At 39.5% G+C, this 17,071-nt stretch overlaps 1 protein-coding gene across 1 annotated transcript in view; it reads right to left on the reverse strand.

The window, feature by feature from the left end:
* LOC105551762 (protein LTV1 homolog) overlaps nt 1–17,071 on the reverse strand; it is an 89,606-nt gene that overhangs the window by 26,055 nt on the left and 46,480 nt on the right. Inside the window, exons 5-6 of the mRNA XM_011997159.1 lie at nt 9,720–9,859; nt 4,969–5,077 (exon numbers count right to left, since the gene is read on the reverse strand). Coding sequence (XP_011852549.1) covers nt 4,969–5,077; nt 9,720–9,859 — 249 coding nt within the window. The remainder of the gene's footprint in view (nt 1–4,968; nt 5,078–9,719; nt 9,860–17,071) is intronic.

A 17,071-nucleotide genomic window follows, 5' to 3' on the forward strand; every position in this document is an offset into this window, starting at 1 on the left:
CAAAAATTGCTAGCATTCCCATATACAAACAATAGGCAAGCTGAGAGCCAAATCATGAGTGAACCTCCATTCACAATTGGCACAGAAAGAATAAAATGCCCAGGAATACAGCTAAAAAGGGAAGTGAAGAATCTCTTCAAAGAGAACTATAAACTACTGCTCAAAGAAATCAGAGATGACACAAACAAATGGAAAAATATACCATGCTCATGAATAGGAAGAATCAATATCATGAAAATTGACATACTGCCTAAAGCAATTTATAGATGCAATGCAATTTCCATTAAACTACCACTGACATTCTTCACAGAATTAGAAAAAAACTATTTTAAAATTTATATGAAATCAAAACAGAGCCCAGATAGTCAAGACAATCCTAAGCAAAAGGAACAAAACTGGAGCCATCACGCTACCCAACTTCAAACTACACTATAAGACTACAGTAACCAAAACAGTATTACACAAGTACAAAAAGACTCAGAGACCAATGGAACAGAATAGAGAAGCCAGAAACAAGTTTGTACACCTAAAACCATCTGATCTTCAAAAAACCTGACAAAAACAAGCAATGGGGAAAGAATTATTTATTTAATAAATGGTGCTGCTATAACAGGCCAGCCATATGCAGCAAATTTAAACTAGACCCCTTCCCTACACCATCTGTAAAAATCAACTCAAGATGTAATAAGGACTTAAATGTAAAGCCCCAAAACTATAAAAACCATAGAAGAAAATCTAGGCAATACCATTCAGAACATAGGCATGGGCAAAGATTTCATGATGAAGACACGAAAAGCAATTGCGACAAATGCAAAAATTGACAAATGGGGTCTAGTTAAACTAAAGAGCTTCTGCACTGTGAAAGAAACTATCATCAGAGTGAACAATTTACAGAATGGGAGAAAATGTTTGCAATCTATCCATCTGACAAAGATCTAATATGTAGCATCTACAAGGAACTTACACAAATTTAAAAGATAAAAACAACTTCATTAAAATGTAGGCCAAGGACATAAACAGGCACTTCTCAAAAGAAGACATACATGCAGCCAACAAACATATGAAAAAAGCTCAACTTCACTGAACATAAGAGAAATGTAAATCAAAACCACAATGAGATACCATCTTACACCAATCAGAATAGCTATTATTAAAAAGTTAAAAAATAACAGATGCTGGCAAGGTTGTGGAGAAAAAGGAACAGTTTTACACTGTTGGTGGAACTGTAAATTAGTTTAACCATTGTGGAAGACAGTGTGGTGATTCCTCAAAGATCTAGAGGCAGAAATACCATTTGACCCAGCAATCCCATTACTGAATATATACCCAAAGGAATATAAATCATTCTATTATAAAGATACATGCACATGTATTTTCATTGTAGCACTATTCACAATAGCAAAGACATGGAATCAACCTAAATGTCTATCAATGGTAGACTGGATAAAGAAAATGTGGTACATATGCACCATGGAATACTATGCAGCCATAAAAAGGAATGAGATGGTGTCCTTTGCTGGGACATGAATGGAGCTGGAGGCCATTATCTTCCACAAATTAATGCAGGAACAGAAAACCAAATCCCACATGTTCTCACTTATAAGTGGGAGCTGGATAATGAGAAAACATGGACACACGCTGGGGAACAACACACACTGAGGCCTGTTGGAGAATGGGGGAAGGAGGGAGAGCATGAAGAAGAATAGCTCATGGATGCTCGGCTTAATACCTAGGTGACGGGATGATCTGTGCAGCAAATCACCATAGCCCATGTTTACCTATGTAATAAACCTGCACATCCTGCACATGTACCCCTGAACTTAAAAAGAAAACCATTAGCTTGATAGACTAATTAAAAAAAAAAGAGAGGGGCCAGGCACAGTGGCTAATGCCTGTAATCCCAGCACTTTGCAAGGCCAAGACAGGCAGATCACTTGAGGCCAGAATTTCAAGACCAGCCTAGCTAACACGGCAAAACTCTGTCTCTATTAAAAATACAAAAATTAGCCAGGTGTGGTGGTGTGTGTCTGTGGTCCCAGCTACTGGAGAAGCTGAGACAGGAGAATCGCCTGAACCCAGGAGATGGAGGTTGCAGTAAGCTAAGATTTCACCACTGCAATTCAGCCTTGGCAACAAAGTGAGGCTCTCTCTCTCAAAAAAAAAAAAAAAAAGTTAAAATTTAAAAAGAGAAAACACACAAATTACTAAAATCGGAAATGAAAGTGGAGATATAACTACCAATGCTATAGAAATAAAAAAGGATTTCATGAAAGTATTATGAAAAAATATATACCAAAAAATTGGATAACCTAGATGAAATGGATCAATTCCTAAAAAACAAAACACCTACCTACAGTAAATCATGAACAAATAGAATATTTCAAAGACTTATAACTAGTAAGGAGATAGAATTAATAATAAAAAATCTTATGACATTAAAATGCTCCAGACCTGAGAGCTTCACTGGTAAATTCTACCAAACATTTAAAGAAGAACTAATACCAAACCTTCTCAAACTTTTCCCAAACATATTAAGAAGTAGGAACATTCCTAATTCATTCCATAAGGCCAAGGGTACCCTGACTTCAAAGACACTATAAGAAAACTATATCCCTTACGAACATTAATGCAAAAATCCTCAATAAAATACTAACAAATCAAGTTCAGTAGCATGTTAAAAGGATTATACACCATGACCATGTGAGATTTGTTCCTGGGATACAGGGATGGTTCAACACATGAAAATTGATCAATGTACACTACATTTACAGAATAAAGGACAAAAATTACATCACCAACTCAACTGATGCATAAAAAAGCATTTGAGAAAATTCAACACCCTTTCATGATAAAAAAAAAAAAAAAAACACCAACAAACAGGACATAAATAAACAGAAATATATTAGATGTTCATGGATTTGAAGACTTACTATTGTTAAGATGTCCATACTAAACAAAGCAATCTACAGATTCAGTGCAATCACTGTTAAAATCTCAATGATGTTTCTTGCAGAAATAAAAAAGCCCAACCTAAAATTCACATGGAATCTCAAGGGATCCCAAATAGCCAAAGCAATCTTGGCTGTATCTTGGAGGACTCATAGTTCCTTATGTCACTACTTACTAAAAGCTATAGTAATCAAGGAAATGTAATACTGGCATAAAGACAGACATATAAACCAATGAAATAGAACAGAGTCCAGAAATAAACCCTTGTTTACATGGTCAAATGATTTTTGACAAGGGTGCAAGACCATTGGTTGAATGGGGAAATTGGACATCCACATTCGAAAGAATGAAGCTGGACCATTACCTAACACCAAATATTAAAAATTAACTCACAATGGATCAAAGACCTAAAATATAAGATCTAAAGCTAGCCTTAGCTTAGACAAAAACATAGGAGTAAACCTCTCTGACCCTGGATTAGGCAAAGATTAATCCAATTTCTTGGATTTCTTGGTCACCAGAGGCAACCAAAGAAAAATAGACAAATTGGACTTCACGAAAATTTTAAAAATTTATGAATCAGGAGAATATCAACATAGTGAGAACTTATCTCTATGAAAAATTTAAAAATTATCTGGGCATGGTGGCACATGCCTATAGTCCTGGGTACTCGGGAGGCTGAGGTGGGAGGGTCACTTGAGCCTGGGAGGTTGAAGTTGCAGTGAGCTATGATTGTGCCACTGTACTCCAGCCTGGGCAACAGTGACCCTGTCTCAAAATCAAACAAACAAACACACACACATATACACAAGAATATCAACAGAGTAAAAAAGGCAACCCATGGAATAGGAAATAAAAGAACATTTATAAACCATATGGCTGATAAGGGATTAATATCCAGAATACATAAAGAATTCCTAAAAGTCAACAACAAAAACAACTAATTACACTGGTGATTAAGTTAGCAAAAACCAAAACAACAAAAACAATTCAAAAATGGGCAAAGGACTTGAACAGACATTTTTTCAACGAATATATACAAATGATCAATAAGCACTTGAAAAGAGGCTTAACCTCACAAATCATTAGAGATATGCAAATTAAAACTAAAATGAGATACCACCTCATCCCCATTAGGATGGCTCCTATGGTTCTGCCTTGCTGCTACTTTGAAGAAATTACAGTCAGCCTCTGTTCCCATGGGTTCCACATCTGCAGATTTAACAACTACAGATGGAGAACATTTATAAATAAATAAATAAATAAATAAATAAAACACAACTGTACCAATAATAAAAAATAATACAACAATTTTAATATAGCATAACAACTACTTACATAGTATTTATATTGCCTTAGGTATTATAAGTAATCTGGAGATGATTTAGTGTATACAGGAGGATGTGCCTAGGTTATATACAAATTCTACACCATTTTATATCAGAAACTTGAACATCTCAGGTTTTGGTATCCACTAGGGCCCTGGGACCAATTCCCTGTGGATACCGAGGGATGACTGTACAGAAATTCTTGACTTATGATAGTTTGACATAAGATTTTTCAACTTTACATGAGTTAATTGGGGTGTTAAATGCATTTTTTAAAATCATATTTCTATTTACAATGGGCTTATCAGGACATAGCCCCATCATACGTTGAGGAGGATCTGTATTTATTTCTAGAGAAGAAACTTTCCCTTTATTTTCAACACAAACATAAGACACATGGTCTTCTCCTGTTTTCAATCTCTTCAATTTTACTAGACCAGAGAACAATGGTTCTAGACTCCCATTGCAATAATAGAATTTGACTTGTACATTGTGAAAGTTGTGTAATCCTGATAAATTAAGAAATACTCCCTTTTGGCAAATAAGCTTTAACCTCTACTCCAAATATCAGTGAATGTCTTAGCAGTGTGAATGTCTTAGAGCCTTTGCAGACTACCGGTGAATCCCAGACCCAATAGTGATCTCCTCTGACCCCCATCATTTGAGAGCTGAAATGCACTCTCTGACTCACCGGAGTTGGTTGGGACTTCACTTGTGGCCACCTGGGCCCTGTTCTGCAGCAAAGCTCCCACGGCACTGGTAACAGTTGGTTCTTTTTTTGGACCCATCTGAGCCCTACCCTACAGAGAGAGAAAGAAAGAGAGACAAAGAGAACACCTTCTGTAACCTCAGGTACCACATAGGAGGTACGGTTGTTCCCACTTCACCAGCAGCAGACTGGCATCATCTGCAGGGACTCCCTGAATCCAGGAGAAGGGGACAGACACACACCCTGCACTTCAGTTAGCCTAGTTCTTGTCCTCCCAGCTGGTGCTCAAAGCCATATCTGGGTTTTGAAGCTTCCCTTCCATAATGAAGCCCTTGGGGTTGTTAGTGATATATTCATCCTATAAAATTAGTTGTATGGAGACATAAGAAATCACTTAATGTCAATAAAGGTTAAAGAACATTTTATTTTTTTCACTACAGTTGAAGACAGTTTTTGTTTTTTTGTTTTTTTTTAACATGAACAGAGAAGAAAAACAGATTGGCAGGCAACAAATGTTTTAAGCATGAAATTACAACATCCCTATACCATCCCCCTCCCTGCAGAGCAGCAGCAGCAGAATAGTTATATTAAAACGAAATAAGGACCAAAAGGTTTCTCACATGCTCCTTTCACCTTGTCACTGATCCCACCTCCAGTTCCATGGAAACTGCAGTATAAAGATAACCTGTTACCCCAAGTGAGAATTCTCACTTGGGTAAGAATGGCTGAGAGACTATAACACACAGCTCATCCCCATTCACACAAATAAAGTTATTTTTAGAGGCCCATATTGGTCTCTTTTGGTTAAGGGTATGACACATTTTAAAAGCTGATTATGTTTAAAATAGAAACATATTTCGGCTGTGTTGTTAACAGCCCTTCAAAACTGAAACAACCCCTCCTTTCCTGTTCCATTTTTGAGTAAGCCTCACTATTAGACAAGGCCCCAAAGTGGTGAAGCTGGCACAAAGGAAACAAATACGGCTGTTCAGATATACTCTACAGTGAGTGAAGGAATTCACAAAGCAAGCAATTTTTCTTCTGTGTTCCCAATCACCACTCAGCTCTGGAAAACAAGGAGAGGAATGGGGCCAAGTCACTGGTTACACTGACAGCCAGCTGGCCTTCTTCAGGAATAAAAACACTTCCGTTTGCTGCTTTCCTGTGCTCTCCTTGGCCCCACTAAAGCTGACTAACTATGGAGACCGGTAAGAGGAACCATTTGCAGAAATGTAACTCACCTTTTACTGCTTTACAGAATATAGGTAGACTTATACAAAGAAACTTTTCCATAATTAGGCTGTAATCAAGCCCAAAGTAGTCATATTCCTCCAAAGGTGTGGTGCCAATCGTATCAACTAGAAAAGGCTACTGTAGAAGGGGAGGGTGGGGTAACGTAGAGAGAGGAAAGGAGGAGCCCCTATGTGCAAGACACTGAACTGGGTCCTTCACTTATCTTTAAGTCCCCCAACAACTCAGCAAGGCACACATGATTAACCCCATTTGACAGATTAAAGTGAATCTCAAAGAATTTAAGTAAATCAGCCAAGTTTACCTAAATTATAGAATTAAAATTCAAACCCTGGCTGGGCACGGGGACTCATGCCTGTAATCCCAGCACTTTGGGAGACAAAGGCAAGCGAATCACCTGAGGTCAGGAGTTCAAGACCAGCCTGGCCAACATGGTGAAATCTCGTCTCTACTAAAATTACAAAAATTAGCCAGGCATGGTGGTGGGCGCCTGTAATCCCGCTACTTGGCAGGCTGGGACACAAGAATTGCTTGAACCCGGGAGGCAGTTTCCAGTGAGCTGAGATCGCACTGCTGCATTCCAACCTGGGCAACAGAGTGAGACTCCATCTCAAGAAAAAAAAAAAAAAAAGAAATTCAAACCCTGACTACTGAATGTAGAATCCTGGCTTTTTCTACATTGCACTTCTTCCCATGCTATCTCAGATGTCAAGACTGAATCTAGGCCAGGTGTGGTGGCTCATGCCTGTCATCCCAGCACTTTGGGAGGCTGAGGCAAGCAGATCACTTGAGGTCAGGAGTTCATGACCAGCCTGGCCAACATGGTGAAACTCCGTCTCTTCTAAAAATACAAAAATTAGCTGGGAGTGGTGGTGGGTGACTGTAATCCCAGCTACTTGGGAGGCTGAGGCAGGAGAATCGCTTGAACCCGGGAGGCGGAGGTTGCAGTGAGCCGAGATTGCGCCACTGCACTCCAGCCTGGGTGACAGAGTGAGACTCTGTCTCAAAAACAAAAGTAAAAAACAAAACTGAATCTATAAAACTGTATTTATCATAACCACTGCCCCTCAACACCAATATGTCCTCCCTCCTGTGTTCTATTATCTACAGAGATTGTCTTCCTATCTCTCCAGGCTCTGGAGCTGAAAACCTTATTGTCAACTCTGATCCCCTCTTTTATCCTATGTCTAATCATTTTCTCAGTCTCACCAATTATTTCTTAGATTCTCCCTCCCACACACCCTATTAATCTTCCTAATCTAGGCCCTCATTTTTTCCCTGTTGTGGTGGGTCCTACTTGGTCTCCCATTAATCCATGCGGAACAGTAGTTGCAAAAGTGACCTTCCTTAAAAGCCAGTTCCATGTCACTCCAGCTTCCACTGTTCACCCAACCCACACTGCCTGCAGGATGACACATGAGGCCAATTGGACAGAAAGGCCAAGAAACCCCATCGTCAGAGAGAACAGAAGGCAGTGAATAGCAGGAGGAAGAGACGGGATGGCAAAGTACAAAGGAGGACTGCCTGACTTCCTGAGGACTTTCCAGTTCCTGCTTCCAGGCCCTCAGGTCTGGCTGTCCTTGATTTTAGGGTGTCTCTTCAATCAATTCCTCTTTTCTTCCTCTCTCAACTGACTTGAGTTAAAGCCTTTCTAGATCTGGCTGCCTATCTTGCCTGTCCCTGTCCTTCCTTCCCTCCCTTCCTTCCTTCCTTCCTTCCTCCCTCCCTCCCTCCCTCCCTTCCTTTTCTTTCTTTTCTTTCTTTTCTTTCTTTCTTTCTATTTTTTTGAGACGGAGTTTCACTGTTGTTGCCCAGGCTGGAGTGTAATGGCATGATTTCGGCTCACCACAACCTCCGTCTCCCAGGTTCAACTGATTCTCCTGCCTCAACCTCACAAGTAGCTGGGATTACAGGCATGTGCCACCACGCACGGCTAATTTTATATTTTTAGTAGAGACGGGGTTTCTCCATGTTGGTCAGGCTGGTCTCAAACTCCCTACCTCAGGTGATCTGCCCACCTCAGCCTCCCAAAGTGCTGGGATTACAGGCATGAGCCACCACATCTGGCATCCTGTACCTCTTTCATAGGTACTGTATGCTTTAGCCCCCCAGATGGGTGCCTCAGGCCACAAGCTGGATGTTTTGTGCATAAAGCGCTTCCCAACCCCAACTCTAGGCTGGTGAACCCATTTTGATATTTAAGGGCAAAACGTTTGCTTGCCTTTGAAGACTTCCAGGAATTGCAGTGACTTCTTCTTCCATAGCTCTCCTATATATGCCAACTGTACCAGCTCCAAGTCCTCCTCCATCTTTCAATGACAAATGCTTGATCAACCAGTAGCTAGCACAGTTTCTGGTACATGTGTGATAGTCAATAACTCTCTAATGCTTATGGGAATAGAGCTCATGATCCACAGTCTGTGGGATCCGCTTTTGTTGGAAAGGGTCCCACTCCATTAGATACCGGATTTAACCAGAAGCTTTCTAAACAGGCTGCAGGGGCCAGGCACGATGGCTCACAGCTGTAGTCCTAGCACTTTGGGAGGCCGAAGAGGGCAGATCGCTTGGGCCCAGGAGTTCGAGACCAGCCTGAGCAACACAGTGAGACCCCATCTCTACTAAAAATACAAAAAATTAGCCAGACGTGGTGCCATGCACCTGTAGTTTCAGCTACTCAGGAGGCTGAAGTGGGAGGAGCACCTGCGCCTGGGAAGTCAAAGCTGCGATAAGCCATGATTATACCATTGCACTCCAGCCTGGGCAACAGAGTGAGACCCTGTCTCAAAAATAAACAGTCTGTATACACTTAAAGTATTCAAACCAACTTTTCATGGCATCTAAGCATGTCTATGAAACGAATAGTTTTTATGCTATATTGTAGGTATGTACCTGAGACCTTTGATGTGTATGGTGCTGTTTGCTGGCTCCAGTTCTGTGGTTTATAAATCTACTGTCTTCCACTTCAGGTTGTTATTTTACTGATTTGCACCTAATTATAACAGCTGCTTCCGTTCTTTCACATATCCCTTTAACTTGCTGATTCTGTGACTTTAAATAAAAGGTGAAGACCCCTCCTCTACAGAGCAAAACACATGACCTGTGGGGAAGTTGCCTTGGGACAGCCCGTCTCACTCAGGCAGTTTCACTTTAGATTCGTAATTCTTTTCTGGATGGTTAAGGTTGATACCTACTGTTTGATAAAGAGTTTTGCCATAATACTATAGAAACACTATATATTCAAGTCTTCACCCAAAGAAACTACAAATACTTTAGAAATGTTTTTTTCTACAACACCCAAAGGTGCCATTAGCTGGAAAGCATTCTTCAAAAGAAGTCAGCTCCCATAGGGATGAGCAATGGTGATCAGTTCTCTTCACCCTTACACTTCTTAGGATGGGTAATTGAGGTTCTCTAGGGAATTCTACCTGCTCACCCCCGGCATGCAAGGGCACAAGAGCCAACACCTGGGGAGAGATAGTTACCTGAGCTCTGGATGTCAATTTGGCTGCTGTCTGAGCTGGATTAAAGACTCGGCGAGAAGACTGATCCTTGCAGAAATTAATATGTCGCTCGGCTGCGGTTTCATTAAACCTCCTCATACAATATGGGCATTGAATATAATCTGAATGTAAAGATAACAAATGGCAATTAACATTTCAAAAACAACTACAGAATTATAGAGTGAACTACATTAAGTGAAATAAGGATATTATGGCTCATGCCAGTAATCCCAGCACTTTGTGAGGGTGAGGTGAGTGGATTGTTTGAGCCCAGGAGTTTGAGACCAGCCTGGGCAACATAGCAAAACCCTGTCCCTACAAAAAATTAGCCAGGTGTGGTGGTGTGTGCCTGTGGTTCCAGCCACTCGAGAGGATAGCTTGAGCCCAGAAGGTCAACGCTGCAGTCAGCTGTGATCATGCACCGCACGGCAGCCTGGGCAACAAAACAAGACACTATTTCAAATACGTAAATAAATAAATAAATATATAAGTAATGATATGAACTCTGCTCCAACATGAAAGAACAAGATCCCAAACTCCCAAAGGGGGAGACATGCAGGGCTCAACTAAAGGACATGGCAGGGAAAAATGTCACAGCCTGTGCATTCATTTCAAGTATGTGCCCTTGAAATGTTTAAGTGATATACTTTTCCAGAAAAACAAAGAAGATTATACTTAAGAACTTCCCAATGAAATGAATTATTTAGTAAATCCTGTGTAAAGAAAGTAGTTCTAGAAACACAGAATGTTAATATTGATGGCACAGAAGGGCATAGAATATTCAAAACCTAGGTTGTAGTGCTGGGTGGGTCTTACAGAAGTTACGGAGTTACAGAGGGAGATGGGATGTTTCAAAATGGGGGTTTGGGAGATGTGAACGGAAGTCAATGGGACTGTGTCACTGGCAGAAAGACATACTGCTTTTGCAGAGGCTAGATTTTTTTTTCACTTAACTACTAAGTGAGCAGGCTATATTCAGGAAGGAGATAGTAATAGGATAAAAGGTGAGGAGTCAAAAAATAGAAAAGGGAGAAAAGGAGGGATGATAGGAAAGTTCACCAAAAACAGCTTCAGCTTCCAGAGATGCAATGGCCCAGGCAGCTCCTGTCGGCCTCAGGTTCTCTGTGGTTCTGTATAATATCTTTTTGTCTAAATTCTTCTTTCATTTGCAATTACCAGACATAATTGGCTAGTGAGAGAAATGAGAACTGGGAAAGAGCCAAGATCTTCTTAGAACGTGGAGTTGCTCATAGCAAAACTAGGTTGGCACCTACCTCTCTAAATCAAGCAGAGATTGATGTTTGCTTTGTTTTGTTTTAGGCACCTTAAAGGGATAACATACTAGATATCAGCAACATAAAATAATCCCCCCCCCGCACCCCAAGAAGGTTGTGAAACTGCATCAACCTCAAACTCAGTGTAGAACTTGTGTTAGTGTATAGTCAAAATTCCTACATGTGTGGATGGATATTTCATGAAGGGATATTAAGAATTTTTTGTAAGCCACCTTTTAAAGCAGTTTAGGGAGTTTTCTATTTGAACAAATCATTTCCTAAAATGTATATTCATAAAATGTAACAATTGTTAAGCACTTACAAATTATGTGGTAACCTTATCCTTTATTTCTTACTCCATCCAGAAGGCAGTACCTCATCATTATTTAATACTGATTGAGCATCTACTTGGTGCCAGGTGCTGTCTTACACCTGGGGATGCAATGTCTCTGAAATCAAGGAGTAAGCATTCTAGTACAGAAACAAATAAATAAAAGTTTCACACGGAGTTAAATGCTTTGAAAAAAACAGAACAGGACAGCACTGGAAAATGATAAAAAGCCCAATGCTAGAGCTTGCCTGAGTGGTTTTGAGCCTGAGTTCTTTACTTGCTATCTGTGTGAACGCAGGCAAGTTACCCAACCTCCTTAAGCTTCCATTTTCCCAGCACCTACATATCACCCGTTTCGTCAGGTTGTTGTGAAAGTTAACTATGATAACCCACATAAAGGCTTGGCACAGTGGGCAGGGTGGAATATACTAAATGTTTTATAAATGCTAGCTATTGCTATAAGGAAACAGGTTCAGCAAGATTATGTTTCCAACTACCAAATAGAAGTGAAACTGCCTAGGAAAAAAGTACAATAGAAAGTGCCATTATCATTCAGAATTCATTTACAATGGTTTAGAAGAACCATCTAGAACATGGCTCTCAGCTTGGTGATTATTTCTTCAATTTTGCCAGCTGGAAATCGAAGTCTTACATAAGAAATGCCGCAACCATAAACCCTACTCACATTAGGCAAAGACAATGATCATGGCAATATTGAGTAGCTTCCTTAATCGCACTTGCTCATTCACTCACTGCCACCCTTCTGTGTGTTTGGTACTACATATCACCATGGAGACAGCAGTTGAAGTCTATTTCTCTGCCAATGAAAATCTCAGAGATGACTAGGCAAACAGACAATTACTGCTTGGTGGGATAAACTGTAGAAGAGGAGGCACTAAGGCCTCTGGGAACCTACAGAAGGAACGTAAGTCCCCACCAGAGGGGCAGAGAGCAGGCAGGAGAGGGTCCTGTGGCTGAGAATTCAAGGTTGCTGATTCTATTTATGTTGAACTTCACATACTTTAAGAATTGTTGTGTTTTCTGCAACAATAATCTGAACCCAGCATGACCGAGTTATTTGTTCTACTGTCAGTTCAATCGGAGTCACCTCTCTTCCTCTATCAATAATGTTTTCAGAAAATCACCACGTCCTATTTATTTCAATAGGTAATGATTTTAAAAGTCAGAGTACAAATGAATTCTTATGAGGAATATGGTGGCTAGATCTCACAGAAAAGTGGAAAACCAAGCATTATTTTAAAATGCCAACATGGTGCTGTATATCCATGTCTATGTAGCTATATAAAATGGTAACTGAATGTCCCAGGTCTCACAGAAAAATAACAATTATAAATATTCTATATCACTGTCCCCATAAACTGTCACAGTATCTGAGAAATTTAAATCATTGACAGGCTTAGCTAAGTCACTAAAAAGCAGAATATAGGCATGTCTCAAAAACTGAATCATGAAAATAGGGAAACATGCTGAGAAAAAAAGGGAAATTACTGGCACATTCATGCATGTTAGGCCATGTTATATATAATTCTAGTTATATGTATATAAATTCTCTCATACTGGCTGGGCACAGTGGCTCATGCCTGTAATCCCAGCACTTCGGAGAGCCGAAGTGGGTGGATCACCTGAGGTCAGGTGTTCAAGATCAGCCTGACCAGTATGATGAAATCTTGTCTCTACTAAAAATACAGAAATTAGCTGGGCATGGTGATGGGTGCCTGTAATCCCAGCTACTCAGGAGGCTGAGACAGGAGAACTGCTTGAACCTGGGAGGTGGAGTTTGCAGTGAGCTGAGGTCCTACCATTACACTCCAGCCTGGGCAACAAGAGCAAAACTCCATCTCAAAAAAAAAAAAAAAAAAAAAGAAAGAAAAACAACAACAACAACAGCAAATAAATTCTCTAGTACTTAAGCCTGAGAATTCTGGGCTAATATAAAATCCCTGCACAAACAAAATCATCCAATTGTGGTGAAAATATTGGGAGTGCATATAATCATTTGGTTTGTTGCATAAAATTATGTAAAGGGCACAAGAAAGAAGTTCATTATAAAATGATATGTTAGCATAGAAATATAAAGAAAAGAAAAATAAATTGAACATTTGGTGAGGCCTTACAAAAGGAATTTTTTTTTGGAGAAACAATAATCCCCACATTTTAGATCCAAGTTAGATCCAAGTTGGATCTAAAATGTGAGAGAAATTCACACAGCAGGACATCTGACATGGTTTCACTTATTCAATTAAAGAACCATAAGGTAGCCATCAATGCTGTAGCTTCTGATCTTAAAATGAATATATTTCTCATAAAAGATGTTTTTTGTTATATGAAACTTGTTGCCAAAGTACTTATATTATTACTAAAATCACAGCACAGATCTTTCTACTGAATATCTTAAGACAACACATCATTTCAAGATATATTTTCATTAGCACTCAATAAAAGGGAAGCAAATATGAGGATTATTTTCTGGTATAGAAGTTCAGATGACTTATTTTTCAGACGATTTTATAGTATGACTACACTGTGGCTTTTCATTTTTGCACTTTCTTAAATAGTCTTTTTGAGGAATAATTTACACACAAGTAAATGCACCTATTTTACATGTACAGTTCAATGAGTTTTGACAAATGTATCCATTTTAACCACCCTAATTAAAATACAGAACATTTTCATCACCCCAGAAAGTTCCCTCATGCCCCCTTTCAGTCAATATTTTGCAAAACCCAGTCTCAGGCAACCAATTATCCATTTCCTGTTACTATTCATAAGATTTCCCTGACCTATAATTTCATATAATAGAACATCTATGTTACTGCATGTATTTCCTTCTTATTGTTGAATACTAGTCTATTTTGTAAATATTCCACAATCTGTTTACCTATTCAATTGTTGACAGATTATTTTTAGTTGTTTCCAGTTTACGTTATATGAATAAAGCTTGCTTACGCTAACATTCATGTAAATATTTTTTATGGACACGTTTCATTTTTTGTATAAATACCAAGAAATGGAATTGCTGTATAGGCTAAGTGTATGTTTAACTTATTAAGAAAATACCAGTGCAAAGTGGTTGTACTATTTTATACTTCTATCAGCAGCATATGAGACTTCCAGTTGGTCCACATCATAGCAAACACTTAACAGTGTCAGTCTTTTTCTTCTTTCTTTTTTGAGACAGAGTCTTGCTCTGTCACCCAGGCTGGAGTACATTAGCACAATCTCTGCTCACTGCAACCTCTGCCTCCAGGTTCAAATGATTATCATGCCTTAGCCTCCCAAGTAGCTGGGATTACAGGAGTGAGCCACCATGCCCGGCTAAATTTTTTGTATTTTTAGTAGAGACAGGGTTTGCCATGTTGGCCGGGCTGGTCTCGAACTCCCGGCCTCAAGAGATCCACCCACCTCGTCCTCCCAAAGTGCTGGGATTACAGGCATTGTATTGTTAGTCTTTAATTTTAGCCATTGAAGTGGCTGTGTAGTGGTATCTCATGGTTTTTAATTTGCATTTTCCTAATGAAAATGATGTTGAGTATCTTTTCATGTGCTTATTGGCTATTATTTTATGATGTGTCTGTTCAAATACATCTCTTGACCTTTTCTGATTGGGTTGTCTCATTACTGAGTTTTAAGAGTTCTTTATATATTCCTGTTATGTCAGATATGCATATTATGAATATTTGTCTCCCTGTCTGTAACTTGCCTTTCCATTTTTGTTGTTGTTGTTGTTGTTTTCTTTATTGATCATTTCTTTAGACCAGATTCATTTTCTTAAGTCTCAAACTGAAATTTTTAATTTTGGTAAGGCCTAATTTGCTAATTTCCTTTTTTTAAAAAAAATTATTAGTGGATTTTGTGTTCTGCCTGGCAAATCTTTGTTGGTCATTAGTTGTAACAATTATATTAGGTCAATGATCCTTTTTGAATGACTTTTTGTCTGTGGTTGATACAGTTTAGATATGTGTCCCCTTCAAATCTCATGTTGAAATTTGATCTTCAATGTTGGAGGCAGGCCTAGTGGGAGCTGTTTGGATCATGGGGGTGGATCTCTTATGAACAAGCTTGGTGCTGTCCTTTTGGTATGGAGTGAGTTCTTGCTCTATTACCACCCATCACAACTTATTGTTAAGAAGAGCCTGGGCTGGGTGCAGTGGCTCAAACCTGTAATCCCAACACTTTGCGAGCCCAAGGCAGGCGGATTGCTTGAGTCCAGGAATTCAAGACCAGCCTGGGCAACATGGAGAAACCCCACATCTACCAAGAATACAAAAAATTAGCCAGGTGCGGTGGCATGCATCTGTGGTCCCAGCTACTAGGGAGGCTGAGGTGGGAGGATGGCTTGAGCCTGAGAGGTGGAGGTTGCAGTGAGCTGATATCATGCCACTGCACTCCAGCCTGGGTGACAGAGTGAGACTCCCTCTCAAAAAAAAAATAAGAAGAAAAAGAAGAAGAAGAGCCTGTCACTCCTCCTTCCCACCTCCTTTCCTTCCTTCTTGCTTTCTCTCTTGACATGTGATGCCTGCTCCCCTTCACCTTCCATCATGATTGGAGACTTCCTGAGATCCTCAAGAGAAGCGGATGCAGTGCCATGCTTCTTGTACAACCTGCAGAACTGTAAGCCAAATAAACCCCTTTTCTTTATAAATTACCCAGCCTCGGGTATTTCTTTACAGCAACACAAACAGATTAAGACAATGGTATAAGAATCAAGGTTCATTTTTCCATATGGATATCCGTTGTTCCACCATCATCTGTTGATAAGACTAGCCTTTCCCCCAGTAAATTACCTTGGCATCTTTTAAGAAAATCAGTTACCTACAGATAGGGGGGTATCTGTATCTAGATTCTATTTTCTGTTAAATTGATACACCAACACCAAGTTGTCATGATCACTGTAATGTTACAATAAGTCTTGACATCAGGTAATGTAAATACTCTAATTTTATGCTTTTTAAAAAACTATCTTGCGTATTCCAGATCCTTTCCATTTCCATAAGATTTTTGAATCAGCTAGTCAATTTCTTTCTTTTCTTTCTTTCTCTTTTTTTTTTTTTTTTTGAGACTGAGTTTCGCTCGCTCTTGTCACCCAGACTGGAGTGCAGTGGCACCATCTCTGCTCACTGCAACCTCTGCCTCCTGGATTCTCCTGCCTCAGCCTCCCGAGTAGCAGGGATTACAGATGCCCGCCACCACATCCAGCTAATTTTTTGTATTTTTAGTAGAGGCAGGGTTTCCCTGTGTTGGACAAGCTGGTCTCGAACTCTTGACCTCAAGTGATCCACCCGCCTCGGCCTCCCAAAGTGTTAGGATTACAGGCATGAGCCACCACACCTGGCCAGCTAGTTCTACTCAGCAAAAATAACTTCTAGGTATTTCTATTAGAATTGCATTTAATCCATAGGCTAATTTGGGTAGAACTGACATCATAACACAATCTTGAGTCTTCCAAACCAGAAAAATGGTACATCTCACCATTTAGTCTGGTCCTCTTTAATTTCTTGAAGGAATGCTATGAGATTTTCATTTTATAGATTCTTCATATATTTCATTAAATATACCCCTAAATATTTACTATTTTTTATGTTATTATAAATTTATTACATTTCTTTCTTTTCTTTCTTTTTTTTTTTTTTTTTTTTTTTTGAGTCTCACTCTGTCACCCAGGCTGGAGTGCACTGGTATGATCTCGGCTCACTGCAACCTCTGCCTCC

The sequence above is a fragment of the Mandrillus leucophaeus genome, unplaced genomic scaffold (assembly GCF_000951045.1).
Source record: "Mandrillus leucophaeus isolate KB7577 unplaced genomic scaffold, Mleu.le_1.0 Scaffold531, whole genome shotgun sequence".
Classification (NCBI taxonomy): domain Eukaryota; kingdom Metazoa; phylum Chordata; class Mammalia; order Primates; family Cercopithecidae; genus Mandrillus; species Mandrillus leucophaeus.